Here is a 17,005-nt window from a genome sequence, read left to right on the forward strand (position 1 = left end):
AATGGAAAAAAACCCCCACAGGTTAAGCAATTATATAATAAGAGGATCTGTATCCTAAAGTACACATAACAGGAGAGCTGAATTAAAATTGTATGGAAAGATTTAAGCTTATTTTTTTTCCAGCCTATATTTGACTCGTAGGAGACAAATCACTACCAATAGCCAATTAACGCAGCTGACAGTCAGCTTTGTCAGGAGAATGCATTATGGCAGAACAGCAGCCTGGCAGGGTTCAGCAAGTAGAGAAGAATTATGACTTGTGAAACCACCATCACAAAGCAGTTGCAGTGAAAGCTGGGATGAATCTTTGTGTTGGTATAACAAGAACAGCATGTCAAAATCTTCACAAACTTCAGCATTTGCACTGGATTCGTGAGCATTAACTAAATCTTGAGTCATTTAAGAAACTCAGCACTTGCTGTAAAACTGTTCCCAGCCAGTCAGTTCAGGGAATCCAAGCACAGAAGAAAAAGTACATCCATATGCTCAGAAAGGTGTCTCAGATGCATTTGTAAAGACATCCATGGTTTACTCCAACTAGCAATCAGCCTACTTTCTCCTTTCACAGGTCTCCAATGCTGCTTTTTAAATTGCCTCTTTTCAAAACAGTAGCTGCTGACAGCAACTGTGGGATCACACTGACAGACAGTTTCATTTTAGAGAGGCCACCTTGCTCTGCCTCTCAAAGGGGCCTCCTGGCACTGGCCAGCTGAGGATCACCACCTTCCCCAAGGACTGACTTCCCTAGGCAGACAGTCTCTGGCCAAAGGCAACTGCTGCCTTCCAGCCAGCAACGGCAGCAGGAAACTCATGTTTGTTATTTTGCATGTGGTCTGCATACCTGAGGGTACTTATGATACAGGCTTTATATTGGCTTCTGAATGACCATATGTCATGCCTGCAGGGAAGAACTACAGGCTTCAGCTTGCAGGCTTCCTATGTAAAGTCAACAGCATTTCCCTTCCTGATTTCTTGTTAATAAATACTGAAGAAAGAATCTAAATGAAGAATCCATATGAGCTGAGGTTGAAAGAGATGCAGATACCTGTAATACAACAATGCCTCAGGTCTGTAGGGCGCTGCACTTGAGCACATCAGGTAGCCCCTAAAAGCAGTGTAGATGGCTGTTTAACCAGCACACACACAGAAGTGGAGGCTCACAATGCCAACTATAGCAGCCACAGCGAGTGATTCAAGCCCTTCACAGCCTTCATTAACAATAGTCCAGCCTTCATCAAGTTACTTGTAAAGCAATAAATGTATAATAAATACATGTGGAAAGCATGGTGGAGGAATTACACATGTACAGACATAGGTGCTCACATGAGTTCAGAGTACAAAATGAAACCAGAGCTAGTTGCTTCACACAAGAGTTTTCCAAGGCAGCAGGCAGGCAGCACTGCTGAAGCTCCACTCTCCTCTCAGGACCCTTGACCATGGGCTGCAATGCTTGGGTGTGGCCTGAACTGCAAGACATGGGCTGCTCAAAAAAAGCAGTTTTAAGATTCTTTGTGTATTGTCTTGTGTCTATAAAGCTGTCTCTCCTCCTGTCAGGCTTACAGAGTACACTCCCATAGGATATAATGTGGAAAAGAATTTCAGCTTATAAACACGGTTACCAGCTGAATAAAACATCTAGAGGAACGGTAAACTCTTTTTATGTAACTGTGAAGATCTGTTTCTAAGTTATACCTTTTTTCTTGTAATTATTTTTACCTAATTTTCAGTGGTTAAGATTATTATTCCAAAGTACTGCCTACATATTTTTTTTATTTAGATAAACTACAAAAAAACCAACCCCCCAAAACCCCCAGAAAACAAAAGCCTGAGAAAAAAAATGACAGATGCCTTTAGTAGACTAGTAGTTCACTAGCATCATCTTAAGCTATTTTACTCAATCTGTAGATTGCTGAACAGCTGTTCAGTGGTTCTGTGTACTAGCAAGTCTCTTTCTGGACCTCTATATTTCATTTTCCTCCTCTGCTAAATAAAATGATTTCTTGGTCCAGTTAATCACAGGAAAGTAAAATATCAGCGAAAAAATCAGGAATGTTTGTTTTATAATCTTTCCTGGTCATCCTCTAAGAGTGAAAACTAAGAGCTACCTGGAGGAGTTTAGTATGTGTCACTCTTCAAGAAAAACATCTCCATGTAGACAGAGGGGCATCTCTAAAGATAGCAGTCAAATCATGGAATGTTTACAAAATAAATCATGATGCCATGGACCTATATGCACTTGCAAGTCTGGCAAAAGAGTAACTGCTGATCCTAGGAACAAAATTTCAGAAGGATTAATTTCAGAAATCTTCCAGTAAATTTGGATCCTATCCTTCAGAAGTAATTGGAGCCCTGCTAGCCCCATCGTGACTGACCCGAAAAGCCAGGGAGTCGTGACCTTGCAGTACTGTGTGTTCACTCAGCTCTGCCCCATCCAGTTCTGCCCTGTCTCATTTCTGCCTCCAAGCATTAAGCTGCTCAACAGATGGTATGGGGAAATTAAAGGGTTTGCTGGGTATTTTGAGAATCAATTTGAGTAGAAGTGTGTTTCTGTATGAAACTGTCGGCTGAGCACTCGTGTTGTACACAGGTTGCCTTGTCAGTGATTCATACTGTCCAAAGTACTAAAGTCTCAGTGCTGTATTCTGCACCAGTTGTATCAAAGCCTTTACTCAGACAACAACTCACATGTTTAAAGCCTCATCTTTTTACAAATAATACAGCAGCTTCACTTGCACAGGAAGAGTAGAAAGAGCTGTATTTGTGCAAGACATTGTAAACCATTTAAAGCGGCAGCTAAGTTACAGACACAGTAAAAAGAACTATCTTGGAAGGCCAAAAAGCAAACCCAAATAGCCAGAACACTTCACAGACTGACCACAACCCAATAAAACCAATAAATATATTAAATTCTTCAGTTTCTTAGTCAATCATGCATCTTGGCCAGCATTTGCTAATTTCTGTTTTTAAGCCACTAACTCATTTCTACAAGAAGTGTGAAAATGCACATCTATCTTGTGGTTTTCAGTGACTAAGGCAAGTTGTGCCATTATTAAAAAAAACCCAAAACAAAATAACTCTTAACAAATTTGCAAGACTCAAATCCAGAAGTATATCTTGACTTCCCTATAGAGACTGAATGTAGCAAATAAGGTGTCTGCTACCTGAGACACAGATAGAAACCTGTCTTTGGTAATGAAACCAGTTTTTATGGGCAGAATGTAAACACAAGTTCATGGTCATGGGTCATGTAAGATTAAACAATTTTCTTCAAAAACAAATGATTTTATAATAAACCTTGTTTATTTAATTCCAAACTGTCTCAAGCATTAGCAATGCCAACTGCAGTAATCAAAAGCTTAACTGTTTGAAGGGGAGGGGGAAGAAAAATCATGAGGGGAACAACTTTGTTTTTGCTCCACAGGACTGAAAGGAAGAACTGACAGAAACACAAATAACAAGGAGAATAAAATGTTTATAGAGCTCACAAACCTTAAGCTTGAGATACTTGAAGCACCCTTATGGCTGATGAGGCCTAGGCTGAAAGTCACTCCCCACTGACATGTCAGTGCTCCCCAAAGTGCAATCCTTGCCTGCTAGGAAACTCAAAGGGATTTGATGTATTTGAGAGGAATCTTTGATAGGCACCTTTACACACACAGAAATAGGTGCACCAATCATTTTACCTCTGTGTGTGTGAATTGATTATGGTATGAATAATACCAACCCAAACCTACAGTTAAGTCATTGTTATAATTGTAGTGAACCCTACTGAATAACTTTGTTCATGCTGAAGTACTCAGTCAATCATTAAATGGTGCCAAACCCCTTTGCATCTTTATCTTTGCATCTGTATCTTTTGCACCCTTACCCCCTTTTGCATTCCTGGCTTCCATGTAAATCATTCTAAGTTGCTTCTAATTTGAGCCTCCTTTGTTTGCTTTAACCTGTGTAGAAGGTAATGGAGTGAATGTTCCCATCCAGCTCTGTAAAGCTGTATTTTCACAAATTCATGTTAAACACTACTTTTCCCAATACCTTTGGTGATGTTTCTTTAAGCAGCCAAACCACTCATTTACGACAATCAGAACGGGGCAGATGCACCAAATCTTTAGCACAAAAAGGGAAGATTTTCTACATAACTGTGTATTTCTTTGTACATGTTCAATACATTAGATAACTACCTATACTGACGTTCAAATGCATTTAAATATACACAGAGGCACAGAAGTATTTGTACAAACCAAGCTGATCAAGTGGGTCTGGCCTTAGCTACTTTTTCATCTCCAAGAAAAATCATGCATTGTTCTTGTTTCAAGAAACAAGAGAAGCAAGTTACTTAATGTATTAATATCAGAAACTGAGTGTTGAAACTCAATTTCTGGTACCCAAAGCAGATTTCCTATTTTATTGTAATGAAAAACAATGCATGAATTCATACAAAATAAATAAACTGTGTTTGAAAGATGCAAAGCATGGATGTTGAAATATTAAAATAAGAGATTTGCAGGAACTGTTGTTAGTATCTTGATTCAAAACATGAGTGTATGTAAAAATCAGGACCGGAATTACCCATCACTATATGTGCAATTTTAATTTCAATTTCACCTTATCCTTCTTGTGCACTAGAGAGCAAAATGACGGGCTAGACACAGAAATAAATATTATCAGAAACAAACAGAATTTATTATTTTTATTCTATCCAATCCCAAGCACTATGACATTCTGACCTGAAAAAAAAGGAAACTAAGAGAAATAACCTGTAGATGAAGCCAAATATCCTATAATCTTATATCCAGGTTGACAAAAATTGTCCTAAAACAATTTAAAGAAAAGTTACATTTTGTATGCTAACTTGTGGTCAGTATTAAATGTATTCAATAGAGGATAAAATCTTTTACAGTCTAGAAGTCTTACAGACTCTTACACTTTTAAGAAAACGAGTTTATCCCATTCTGCTGATTGGAGACGACTGTTTTGTAAAAGTTTGTCTGTCAAGATCCAGGTGCAACTTTGTTTTTTTTTATAAAGGATGCGAGGAGGAAGTGCTGTATACAGTGGGTTCAGGTTCACAGGCTACTATCTTGGCAGGTGTACTTCTAATATTCGAAACCTGTAATGTAAAGCACTACTTACCCCAAAAGATGCCCTGGCTTTGGTTTTCTGAACACTCTGTAATTCTCCTGAAAAAGAAAAAAAATCCTGCCTCCTTTCCTCTCGCAGCCCCAATTCATTCACTAGTCTGTTATCAATTTCAGGAAAATCAAATCATGAATTCACAGTTGTAAGAACAAACTGTGCCATCCCAGAGCTCTTCATACTCTCAAGTGTGCAGCTCAAGCATTTCTAGCAGCAAGATTTATTCCAATATCTGAAACCAATGGATTTTTTCACATTTAGCTTAACTAAGGCATAGCAGTGAAATATGCAAGCCACTGACCAGCCAATCAATTTAAGATAGCTTCTACTTTTCTCAACATTTCAAACAAAATTAAGCTCTCCTAGTAATATTCCATTTCTGTTAATTTGCCATTTTTTGGATGTTTAAGAAATGCCTTCTATATAATCAAGAACTTATCAGCAGAAAAGAGATCTGCTCTGACAAGAAGAAATTTCTAGCATGTTAGAGGGGAAAAATTATTGCCAATGTTAACCATGAGCATCATTAACACAGAATACAAGGAAACTCACAAGACACAAACTTTGCTAAGACTTGATCACCATCACTGCCTGTCCCATAATTTTCCTCTTTTTACTAGTTAGTAAGCTTTGGCTTCCCCAGAGATCCAAAAAAGGGGACCGCCCACCACACAAGCAGGTCATAGCAAGAGAGCATCTTAAAAATTCCTAGTCTTTCTTTTATAATCTTCTTACAGGTCTGGCTCAAAAAATCTGGAATAGTCAAGGAACAGCCTGACTTGACAACAGCATTCCCTTGCTCATTGCAATGTGCACATCACCAAAACTGCTCATAGCAACACAACTGCAATAACATTCTTATTTTAGTAATCTCCATGTAAAGCACAGGCATATGCCTCTCTTCTAGCTGTGCTCTCAGACTCTAGAATTATGAAAGCCAAGATTGCTTCTAATATCAGCCACCTTCACATTTTAGGAATGCCAAACATTCACAAGCTCTCAGCATGCAGCATATGCTCCAGCTCATCAGCCCAGAGATTTTGATGGCAATAGTCACAATAATTTCACAGTTACAGAAAATAAATCTTTCCATAACTCTACCATTTTCCAAGATACGATACAAATTTCACCACTAATTTTTAACTGTGACTTTTTCAGAGAACGCCTCCTGTAATCTGGGATCTAACTGGTAGTGTGCTGTACTCCTGTTGCAGGCCACTGAAATTTACTGCTCTATCCTAGGCAGAAGTAGCCTAGCCCCAAACTTCACCCAGAGGAAAGGTTTGACACCAAATGCTGCCAGACTTGTCTCCATATCTGCAGTGATCACAGCCAGTCCACTTCCCAGCCACACCACAGCACCTTAGGAGATGCTCTCACTGTGCCAGCAGGTACCAGTAATCCTGGATGCAAGCAATCACAACAGGCAAGCAGCCCTCACTCTTTGAGCAGACTGCAACTCCTGGCATGGAAAGGGGGGAAAACATTGGAGATGTTTGCCAGTCCTAGAAAAGGAAAAAGCAACTGAACAGGAACTTGTAGTTTCTTTTGCTCTATCTGATCTCCATCTTCCTTTACCCAACTGAAATCCAAGAGCACCAGGGTCAGTTTTCAGATTTTCAGATTTTTAAGTCAGTCCTGTATGTGTGTCTGTGGGAGGAACATTAGAACATGCCTCTAGACAAAACCACCTGTGCTGATGCCAAAAGAAGGGTCAGCCACAGAAAATACCTTTCCTAAAAAAGCTGAGATCAGCTACTCCCAGTTTAAAGGAAGTAGATTCCAGTGTTCAGAAAGTCATAATCACATCACCTGCAGGACCAACCTGAAAATTAACTAAGAACAGACATGAAGCCATTTAACAGCATCCTTGGAAAAACAGTATCTGTAGGTTACCTCATCACTGACCTGCCAGGGCAAGGACCATTCAGCTCCTTACCTCCTTCATGCTCAGAGGGTAACTCCTGTATCTTTTCCTTCCTACACTACAGCAGTTACTGAGGCAGCCAGGCCAAGCAGTTATTTCTCTCTCTGGTGTGTTCTGCAAAGTGCTGTTTTACTGCCACCACTCACACAGCAGCTGACTGAAGGCAGAACAGGTGAGCAGACCTGTGGCCACAACCTCCGCCCAAGCCTAATACTGTGGTAGAACTTGCCTTGCAGCACTCATCTACACTCCCCAGTTGTCAAGGGAAGTAAACAGAGTCAGTAAACTTCATCTTGAGTCGCTCATTTGTAATAATTTCAAAAGTCACTACACAGGTCTGTTACAAAACAAGCAAAGTTATCTGTAAAGATAGTAAAGACACCCATGCAGATATGAAACATAAGTCACTGAGTTTAAAAACATCAGGAGTTCAACTTATCTTTGTATACTCTGCAAGGTGATCTACCATTACAAAGACCTGGCTGATGGAGTTCAGTTTTCTTCCTTCTCAGCTTCAGAGGCCAAAGGTAGCTCACACCTTTTGGTCACAGGGAATATGAACAGCCAGAGGTCCCATTTCCATACTAATGGCTCTAAAACCAATGTTAGCAGGACCACACTTCAGGCACTTAATAAATAACAGCTTTTGCCATATTTTACACACTCAACTAGAAAAATAGGAATAAAAAGATTACACAAACTGCACAGCTACATACACACCCTACACACAGAATGCAGAGCTCAAAACATCACCCCAAAGTCACCATTTCTGTAGGAATCACTGCAAAATTCAGTCACTCATTGGGATTTTTTTAATTGACTGTACAGTGCTAAGGCCATTGCAAAATCCTCTCACAAACAGGAGCCCTTACCAGCACCCTCAGGACCCTAGAAGCCCCTCTAGGAGTTTACCCACTTTCCCAAACAAAGGAGAGCTCTGCTGTTCAAATTACTCCCTTAGGGACACACTGCACAACCCCTCTGACTTAATTTTACTTCTTCAATAATACCACTGCAAACACACTGAATGCTAATAATAAATAAATTATTCAAATATTCAGTCTCTACGGAAGCACCATGTGAATCATCTTCCTGAAAAGAAACTCCTGAAGAGATTGTCAGCTATCCTTCATGTGTGTGGGGGAAAAAGAAAAAAAAAAACAAAATGGGAAAAAAAAAGAGGAAAAAGCAAGAAAAAGAAAGCTGATTCAAATAATTATGCTATGTGAATGAAAAGTGATTTATTTTAACAAGGACAGATAGCAGCTTTGCTGTTAATTCAGTATGTTGACCTAAACCAACTCACCAGCAAAGCATGACTGTCACCATTTTTTTAAAGACAGTGGAATGGCAGCTCAGAGGAGCAAAAGCTGAAGAGAAAGCATGATGAAGTCAAAAGGTTTAAAGCTCTGCTGATGAAAGTAACTACATTGGAACTAGACTCTGAACCCCCCTCAGATCTCTCAGAAAACAGTAATTTTCCAAGTATATCTCTCAGAGTACAGAGTTCAACTGGGGGGAAAGAAAAATAAACCAAAATTCACTTCCCTGCAAAAGCTAATGGACAGCTCTGTTGATTTTTACAGTTATGTTCCTCCTGTTTAAAGTTCTTCCATTTGTGAAGCATCAGAATATGATGCAGATCCAATATTTTGCAGACTGACAGGTCTGGGCAGTGAAAAGCACCATTATTATACTCATCTCACAGAGCACAAAATCAAGAAATTATAAGCCCAAAGCAAGAAAATGTATTTAGATTCTTGGGAACAGGAGATGCCTAAATATCCATTAAGAAATAAAGGTTTAGTTGGATTTGGGCCTTAGAGTTTTGCACAACAGCGTGTTATAGATCACAGCACCTAAATCTACCAATTCTAAGGCTGGATTATTTTGTATTGCTTTTGGCCTTTTTCTTATGGTCACCATGACATTTAAGTATTATATAATATTATCTGTAATATATACAGTACCTTTCCACGTTCTTTTTGTTTGCACCTCTAGGCAGTAGAAGAAATGAGAGCATTTCTCTCCAAGGTTAGTTCTCTTTTGAGGTGTGACACGCAGCTCTGAAGGTTAAAAGCACATCAGACTTGCTGAAGTTTCTTGTCTTTCAGCTCTCCCCTGTTCCTCCTTCTCCTCAGCCCCATTAGCACAGAAGGTACAGGCACCCTGTGCTCCAGGATGGGCAGTACCTCTCCCCTGCATGCCCAGGATTGCACCTGCTCTGCTTGCCCAGTGGAAAGAGCAGATGAACCGAATTTCCACCAGGAGAAAGAAGCCCACTGTGCTGGCAGGAGGTCCTGGGTATTTGTTGGTGGTGTTGACAAAACATTCAAATTTCCCCCATTATTAGACATGTGGCTGCATGCACACAGGCATCTTCTCTTGGTGATTTTGTTGTCAAGCTCCCTTTTGAAAGGCTTTACTCTTGAAAGTAAAAAACCACCTCCTTCCAGCTTTTCTAGAGTAGGCTGAGTAGTTGGTGTGGGCAGTACTTGTCCAAAGGAACCAGGCCCTGGTATTGTTACATTCTTGTCCTAATGCCACTATTAACATAAAAACATAGGCTGGATGTCTTCATTTATAACAGTGAAAGTTTCTAATTTAGTGTTTTCAAGGGAAATAAGCAACAAATGCTTCCTTTTTGCCTCCTCCCTGCTGGTTTATTTCCACCTCAGCAACTGCTTCTACTAATAGCTAATGCTTGGAAAGGTGAAGTCCCAAATCTCCTCTCATATTTCTTAAAAATACTTAATGGGAAAGAGATTAAATGGCTTATTTGGATATTTCAAGGATTCTCAAGCTTATTAGAGAAGAAAAAGATCTCTGTACAACTGTATGCACATGTTTAAAACAAACTGGTTCCTCATCTTTTTATGAAGGACATGTCATTTCTGGTCTGTTCATATAAAATAAACTTTCTTATTAGGAATGCAATTTTCTGGTTTGAATAACTCACCATTCTCAACTAAGAATAAAGCAATCCATGGGCTTTGGTACCTTCCTTAAAGTCTCACATTATGGCCAGGTGTCAGGTGTCAGCACAATAAAACATAGAAGCCACCAAGCTGGACTGAGGGCAGTAAGGGTCAATGGAGTAGCAGTGCCCAGAGTTTCCATTTCTACTCTGCAACAAACTATGGAGTCTCCATCTCACACTGGTTTTGGTGACACCTGACCCTGTGAAGACAGTGTCTTCCAATTCTTTCCCATCAAAGCTTCTCACAGGTAGTGCCAGCCACAGCCATGGCAGCAGGACCAAGGCAGATAGGAGAAGAGGGCAAGTCATCCCCAGATAAACATCTTATCCCTTGCTCTGCTCTGGAGCACGAGGATGCCTGTTCTCTGCAGCTGCTGGTACAGAAAGAACGAGCAGACCATGAGATCTGGGGAGATCTGAGCCTCCTTTCTCGGGCTCCCTCAGCCAAGATGGACTAGAGGCCACATGCAGCTCCTCACTGCTCCCCTTCTGCATTCTCAAGGGGATGGATTTTTCCAATCTTTCTTTCCATCCTTATTAAAAGAGAATTATGGCTTCCAAGGAAAGCCATGCTGTCTGAATTCAGTTCACTGACTACTGCAATCCGGTTTGCAGGTGTGAATCCAGGTCAGCAGGATCTTTGAGGAAAAGTTCATATCTTTGATGTAACATCCACAGGCAGCAGATTTAAATTGTGCTGACTGTTAGAAGTGGAAGTGAGGACCTTGCTCCACCAGAACACAGACAACTTGGCAAGGATTGTGGCTCTACTTACAGTAGGTCAGGCACAACTGGAAGGTGGACCATCAAGTCTTAGTGAGGAGGCCCATCTCCATTTTTTTTTCAACAGCAATAGGGACTGGATGACCCAGGTTTACTTTCCCTCCCCAGACAATAAAGACAAATCAACACAGAACAGATTTGATACAAAAAGGCACTGCAATATGCTGCATTTAATTTATTAAAGTGTGAGGGCAAGTAAGATTAAAAAAGAGTAGTAACTTTGTTGTTTCGGGTTTCTCTCCCTTGAAAGAGAAGTTACATCTTTAAGAAAATAAACCAAACCCCTCCACAGTCCAGTTACATCTTACAGGTGGCACACAGCCACTGGAATTTATATGACTGCTGCTAAAAGGTAATTTGAAGATGTATTTTTAGTTCATTCAAGAAGAATATCAGATATATTAACAGCAAAAAAGTTTTATTATTACCACTGATCTATGAACAACTGCATGCTGAAGTCTGTAACGCAAGCTTAACACCCAAGATCAGAGCAGAAGCAACAAAACTGCCCTTTTCAGGACACCATATATTAGTTTTAAAGTCTTGAAGTTAATGTGACTATGGCCCCACATATCTTCCACAGTATAAGTTCCTTAAGAGTTTAGAATATGTCTAGGTATTTCCCACCACAAGGACTCTTTCCTCACATATATTTTATTACATAAAAATGAATGTGTTATGACAGATCAGAACAAAAAAAGACAGTGGGAACAAAGGCTCTCCATACAGCAGATTAAAAAAAAAAATCTGTGATTTGAAACAAACACACTATATGTACAGTAACAAGTTACAAACAAAACAACACAATAAAAAAATCAGCAAGAGCAAAGACCTGTTTTATATGGGAATCCCAAAAGCTAGAATACAGCAATTGCCATGGACACACAGGTAAGTTTTGAGAGAAGGCATTAGAGTCTGGGAGGACTGAAGGTCCTACCTAAATTAAGCTCTGCATGGGACCTTTCTCAAGAAGACCAAGTAGCACAAGGATTTGGGAGCACCCATCACCCACCAGAAGGAGTTCAAGACTACAAAAAAGTACCTAGGCAGGTGACTGACTCAATACAGAGTAACTGGTTAGAGTTAATGCCAAGAACAACAGAACCATGATCCTCACCAAAAAAAAAAAAAAAAAAAAAAAAAAAAAAGAAAAAAAAATCCCAAAACCAACCAACAAAAAAAACCCCCAAAAACAAACAAACAAACAAACAAACCCGCCCCAAAAACCTAAGGCAGCCATCTCGTATCTAATAAAAACACACGTAAAAAGAGAACAGCGTAAATATATTTCAAAATTCTTAAAAAAATACAAAGCCAGAAAGTAACAGATAATTACTCCTGCTCATGTCAAAAATACTAAGGACAGAGAATAGCTAAAATGAATTTTAGCTTCCCTTTCTCTTCCTTTGCTATTTTGAGGTACACAGATAACTGTTTTCTCAGCTACTTTCTCAGAAGAAATATGTTAAACTCTTTACAATGGTTAAGATTATTTTGCCAAATAGTTCAGACATAAAATGAATGGAAACCAGGAGCATCTACAAGTCTTCTTGGCTAAAGAAAGCACTACTTACATTGTGGAATATTTTCTCTTCATTCCTCAGACCAGAAAAAGAACATTTTTCTTAAGAATTCAGAAGAAATGAGGTGTGACAAGTGCACATGAATATCACATTTACTATAATTACAGAAGTATTCTGTATTATTGTCTATAACACAGTGAACATTCTTTTCAAACACAGTAGAACAATTATCAAGTAAAAATAGTTTAAAATCCCTTTGTTACCTCAATTTTTGCCAATCCAAAGGCAGGACTATAACTTGAAACCAATACTGAGTCAATTTTTCACTCTCCTTACTGCATTAAGCTGAATATAAGCACTGGAAAAATACTTCAGATGGTCATGTAACATAGGTACTGACTGATGCCTAAAGTTTCAGCTTTCGTATTTTCCAGATTTTGTATTGCATTTGTATATAACTCTGAATTTCATATAAAGTGTTAGCAAGTTCTCACAGTTCAGTTAGACAAAACAATCCTTTTCCAGCCCAAGAAACAAGGATACCATTGCAGGTCCAAAAAGTATAAACAATGGTAAATTGAGGAGAGCAGTCTGGGAAGATGGGACTTCATAACCTGAAGCTGTAGTTAGACAATTAACCCCAATATTAAAGGGACCAAAACTTATCAAACTGTGAAAACTTGAGATGCATCATCCATCTTGGCCAGGCTCTTGTACTGCCCAAGGTGTATCCTTTGAAGGCCTTTCAACAAATGTATACTTTATTCCTTTAACATGGTCTAGCCTCTGTTCCAGAGAGCCTCTCAAGGCATCATGACAAATACCTACACTCATTTCACATCTCCCTGCAGTGCCACCTTTTCTTGCATGGATCTTCTGGAAAAAGGTGCTCAGAGAAGCAGCAAAGAGGTGGATGCACTATTTCTGTGCAACCTGCTAAAGCCCACATAGTGAAGAGCCTATTGCAGGGAAAAATCCAAAAACAGAAAAAAGACAGAAAGGAAGGCTTCATTGATTTATCTTCTTGCTTTAAAATTATAACCAGGAAGTGTTAAAAGATTACTTTAATGAAGTTTTCCTTCACACTCTCTCATCCTTCCAACCTCAGTTGTATCATGCATATTATAGTGCAACTTGGCTGGATTTTCCACTTGAAATGGCAGCACAGAAAGCCAACTTAGTTAAAGGTCTGTTAGGCTTTGCCAGTTGCTTGAAAAGACAGTCATCTCTTTTCTCTATTTCTTTAGAAGTTTTGGGCTTTTAGATTTTCCACCTCAATATGGAAGGCAGAAGAGGGCAGAGGAGAAAAGGATAGAGAACAGTGTATTCTTTGTTGTGAGAAGGCTTTAAGCAACAACTGAGATGGGGAGGACTACAAAAACAGCTGTTATTAATTCCTGGCATCTTGCATCTTAAGAAAAAGTATAACATTTCTGCCGTACAGACTCGACAGAGCAAGTTTACATTTTATCAACTCAGATTACGAAGACTACGTATATGCAGATACCCATTTAAAAATGGAATTGTTGAAAAAGTGAAACAAATCAAGCTATTTCACAATAGTTCTTTTTCCTTACAAAAAAAAAAAAAAAAAATCTAGTTCTTCTCATTAGGAAGGACTGTAAAGGTAGCAGAGCCATCTGATCTGATTTTGACTAAAGCCAAAAGCAGCTAAACTCTACAATTTATACCATCTCCTAGTGGTAAGAAATAATCTGAATGTTTTAATGTATTTAAAATTCACTTGAACAAATCTCTGCACAGATAGTAAATAGAGTTATGAAAATTCTTAGATGTGTGCAAGGAATTAACTTGAAAAATATTCTCAGGTAAACCTCAGATGCTGGATTCCTTTGGTCTGTAAAAGGTTATACTGCCTGACAATGAATTATTTGCTTGTGTGTCTCATTGTGAGTAAAGCTCCATCATAGGTGATTTGGATAAATGCTCCTGAGAACATTATATAGCATTTTCTGTCAGAAGAAAGACCAGAAAAGTCTTGGCACCAGGAGAATGAAAAGGAAACTGAGACAACTCATGGACAAATCCTTGCAAAGACCATAAAATCATCTTCAGTGGTGTAAGTTACTTTGCACCATAGACAAACACTCGAAGTCTGGAGATACAGCCTTCTGTGTTCCTAAGACAACTCTTTTAAGAGTGATGTACTCAATCACAGAAATATAAGCAGACACAGCAGTGAAAAACTATTTTAAGAAGTCTGGTAAAGTAGATTGAAAATTTTCAGCTATCAAAACTGCAGTCATATAGCTTCTGTATATATTGTCCATACAATGGAAATTGTATTTAACACTGCTCTGTGAATATAAGCACTGTTAACCATAGTAGCTTTCTTGAGACAAACACTCTGACACTGTTTTCCCCATCACATCATGGCTACCTACCTTCTGGTACCTTTTGCTATCAGCACAATTAAGGAGTAAAAAAAAGGATCTCTCTCAAAGAACAACCTTGTTTCATCCACAGAGCTAAAAGTGATGTTCCTGGAACATTTCCTTCTGGGCACTCTTTATCCACACAAAGGGAAAAAACAAAAAAGCCACCCTTCACCATATATTACAGCAAGCAATTTAATGATCTGAGGAAAGAAAAAAAGCAGCAACTTTCACAGACTACACTCACTGTACGTGGTAAACCGTCATTTTCAAGGCACCAGATGCGCAATAAAGGAGAAAGGGTAAAGGAAACAAAAAAACATTTGGTTATTTCTTGCCAGGTAAGTATCAAAAAAGCTGTGCAATTTGCAGAAGTTATTTCTCAGGTAGAACAGTTACTCCAAGATGCAGTATCTATCACCTACCTTGTAGAAGGGCTCCGTTTCTCTTGAAAAAGGTGCTTCCTGGCCAAATGGGTGGACCTGATGTGCTAAAGGGAATAAGAAACAAGTGTAAAGAAAATCACATTTGCATTAGAAGTTGCAATTATAAGTTACTATTTGCATGAATTCTGTTTTGCTCTTAAAGCTAACTTAACATCATGACACTTTTGCCTTCAAGAGAGGATCTAATATTTAATGTTAAAAATAGGTTAATTTGATTCAAGATCGACATTTTCTTTGTGAGGAAAAATCTCCTCAGCAGAGCACACACCCACAACCTCTTGGAGGAAAAGACAAAAAAGCAATTTTGAATAAATAATAGAAAACCTCAAATCAATGTCAAAATTATTTACTGAATTCTCGGTACAGAAAAATACATGCCCTTCTCCAGAGATACCTGCTAACAATTCAAATGTTTCACTCAGCTGTGGCACTCTGCTGCCCCGGCTGTTTGTCTGCGCAGGACGGAGCCCAGGCAGCTCCTGTGCCTCACCCACGGAGCCGCCGCAGGCACAGCCCCTCACAGCAGCAGGAACAGCTGGACACATTGTCCCCAGCACCAGTGACACATCTCAGCCCTTGCCCTGTGCTTGGTGACCACGGTGGCTCCTGTGAGACCCTGCCAGGGCAGTGGCCACAGGGGCCACCGGGTGCCTGGCAGTGTCACTGCCTGCCTGAACCAAGGCCCTGCCCTGAACTCACACAGGGCCAGCCCCTCTTCTGCTTCTGAGACAACTCATGGACAAATCCTTGCAGAGACCATAAAATCATCCTCAGTGGTCTAAGTTACTTTGCACCATAGACAAACACTCACAGTCTGGGGATACAGCCTTCTGTGCTCCTAAGACAACTCTTTTAAGAGTGATGTACTCAATGGCTGACATATAAGCAGACAAAGCAGTGAAAAATTACTTTAAGAAGTCTGGTAAAGTAGACTGAAAAATTTCAGCTATCACAACTGCAGTCATATAGCTTCTGTATATATTGTCCATACAATGGAAATTGTATTTAACACTGCTCTGTGAATATAAGTACAACTATTCTGCAGAGTCTTGTGCTAAAATATAAAAAATTCACTGTGTTAAAATAAGGGCTGTTTATATATCCAAACCAATTATACATGAGTAATAAAAACCTTCAATACTCCTTAACAAAAGGGGGAATGGAGAGAGAGAAAGAAAACAAAATGACCAAAAAGAAGTTAAGTAGGTCTACATTTTAAGTGCTGGAGAGCACGGGGCACACACTTGTCTGAACACACGCTCACTTCATAGTGCTTAAGCAACCAATTGTTTGCATTCCTTGTAGTAAGTGCCCGCTCTTCAGGGTAGCTCCTCAACTCATAGGAAGGTCAAGAGCTGTTGAGGGCATTCACACTCCTGCAGGATTCACTCCCATCACATATGTTACGGTGTATCAGACTCCTGCATAATCTCTGGAACAGGACCCATCAGGCTACAAAATAGAAAGCCATAGCATTGTCTTGATACTGTAAAGATTTACCAATCAGAAATCACAGTATGGCAACTATATGCCTTTCAAAAGTCCAAGAGAAAAAAAAAAACGAGTGAAATTCTGAAATGACACTGCAAAAGAAATTCACTTCCAGGCTGTTGTAAGTGGGTTGGACGAGGGTTAGAGAAAGGAGTGGGAAAAGTGTATGTATTTGAATAGACAAAATGTCTCCACTAGAGAAACAAAGCCATAGTGATTTTTTTTTTATCCAATTTGAAAAAAGGCCCAGGGTTCTCATAAAAATCTCCATCTGATTGAGCACAAACCCACATGAGCTAAGAAAATTAACTGAGTCTTCCCAG

General features: G+C 39.4%; 1 protein-coding gene across 2 annotated transcripts in view; it reads right to left on the bottom strand.

The window, feature by feature from the left end:
* FOXN3 (forkhead box N3) overlaps nucleotides 1-17,005 on the bottom strand; it is a 204,636-nt gene that overhangs the window by 58,024 nt on the left and 129,607 nt on the right. For both annotated transcript variants that reach the window (XM_058806241.1, XM_058806243.1), the window contains one exon: nucleotides 15,171-15,235. In XM_058806241.1, the coding sequence (XP_058662224.1) occupies nucleotides 15,171-15,235 (65 nt within the window). The remainder of the gene's footprint in view (nucleotides 1-15,170; nucleotides 15,236-17,005) is intronic.

The sequence above is a fragment of the Ammospiza caudacuta genome, chromosome 6 (genome assembly GCF_027887145.1).
Source record: "Ammospiza caudacuta isolate bAmmCau1 chromosome 6, bAmmCau1.pri, whole genome shotgun sequence".
NCBI lineage: Eukaryota > Metazoa > Chordata > Aves > Passeriformes > Passerellidae > Ammospiza > Ammospiza caudacuta.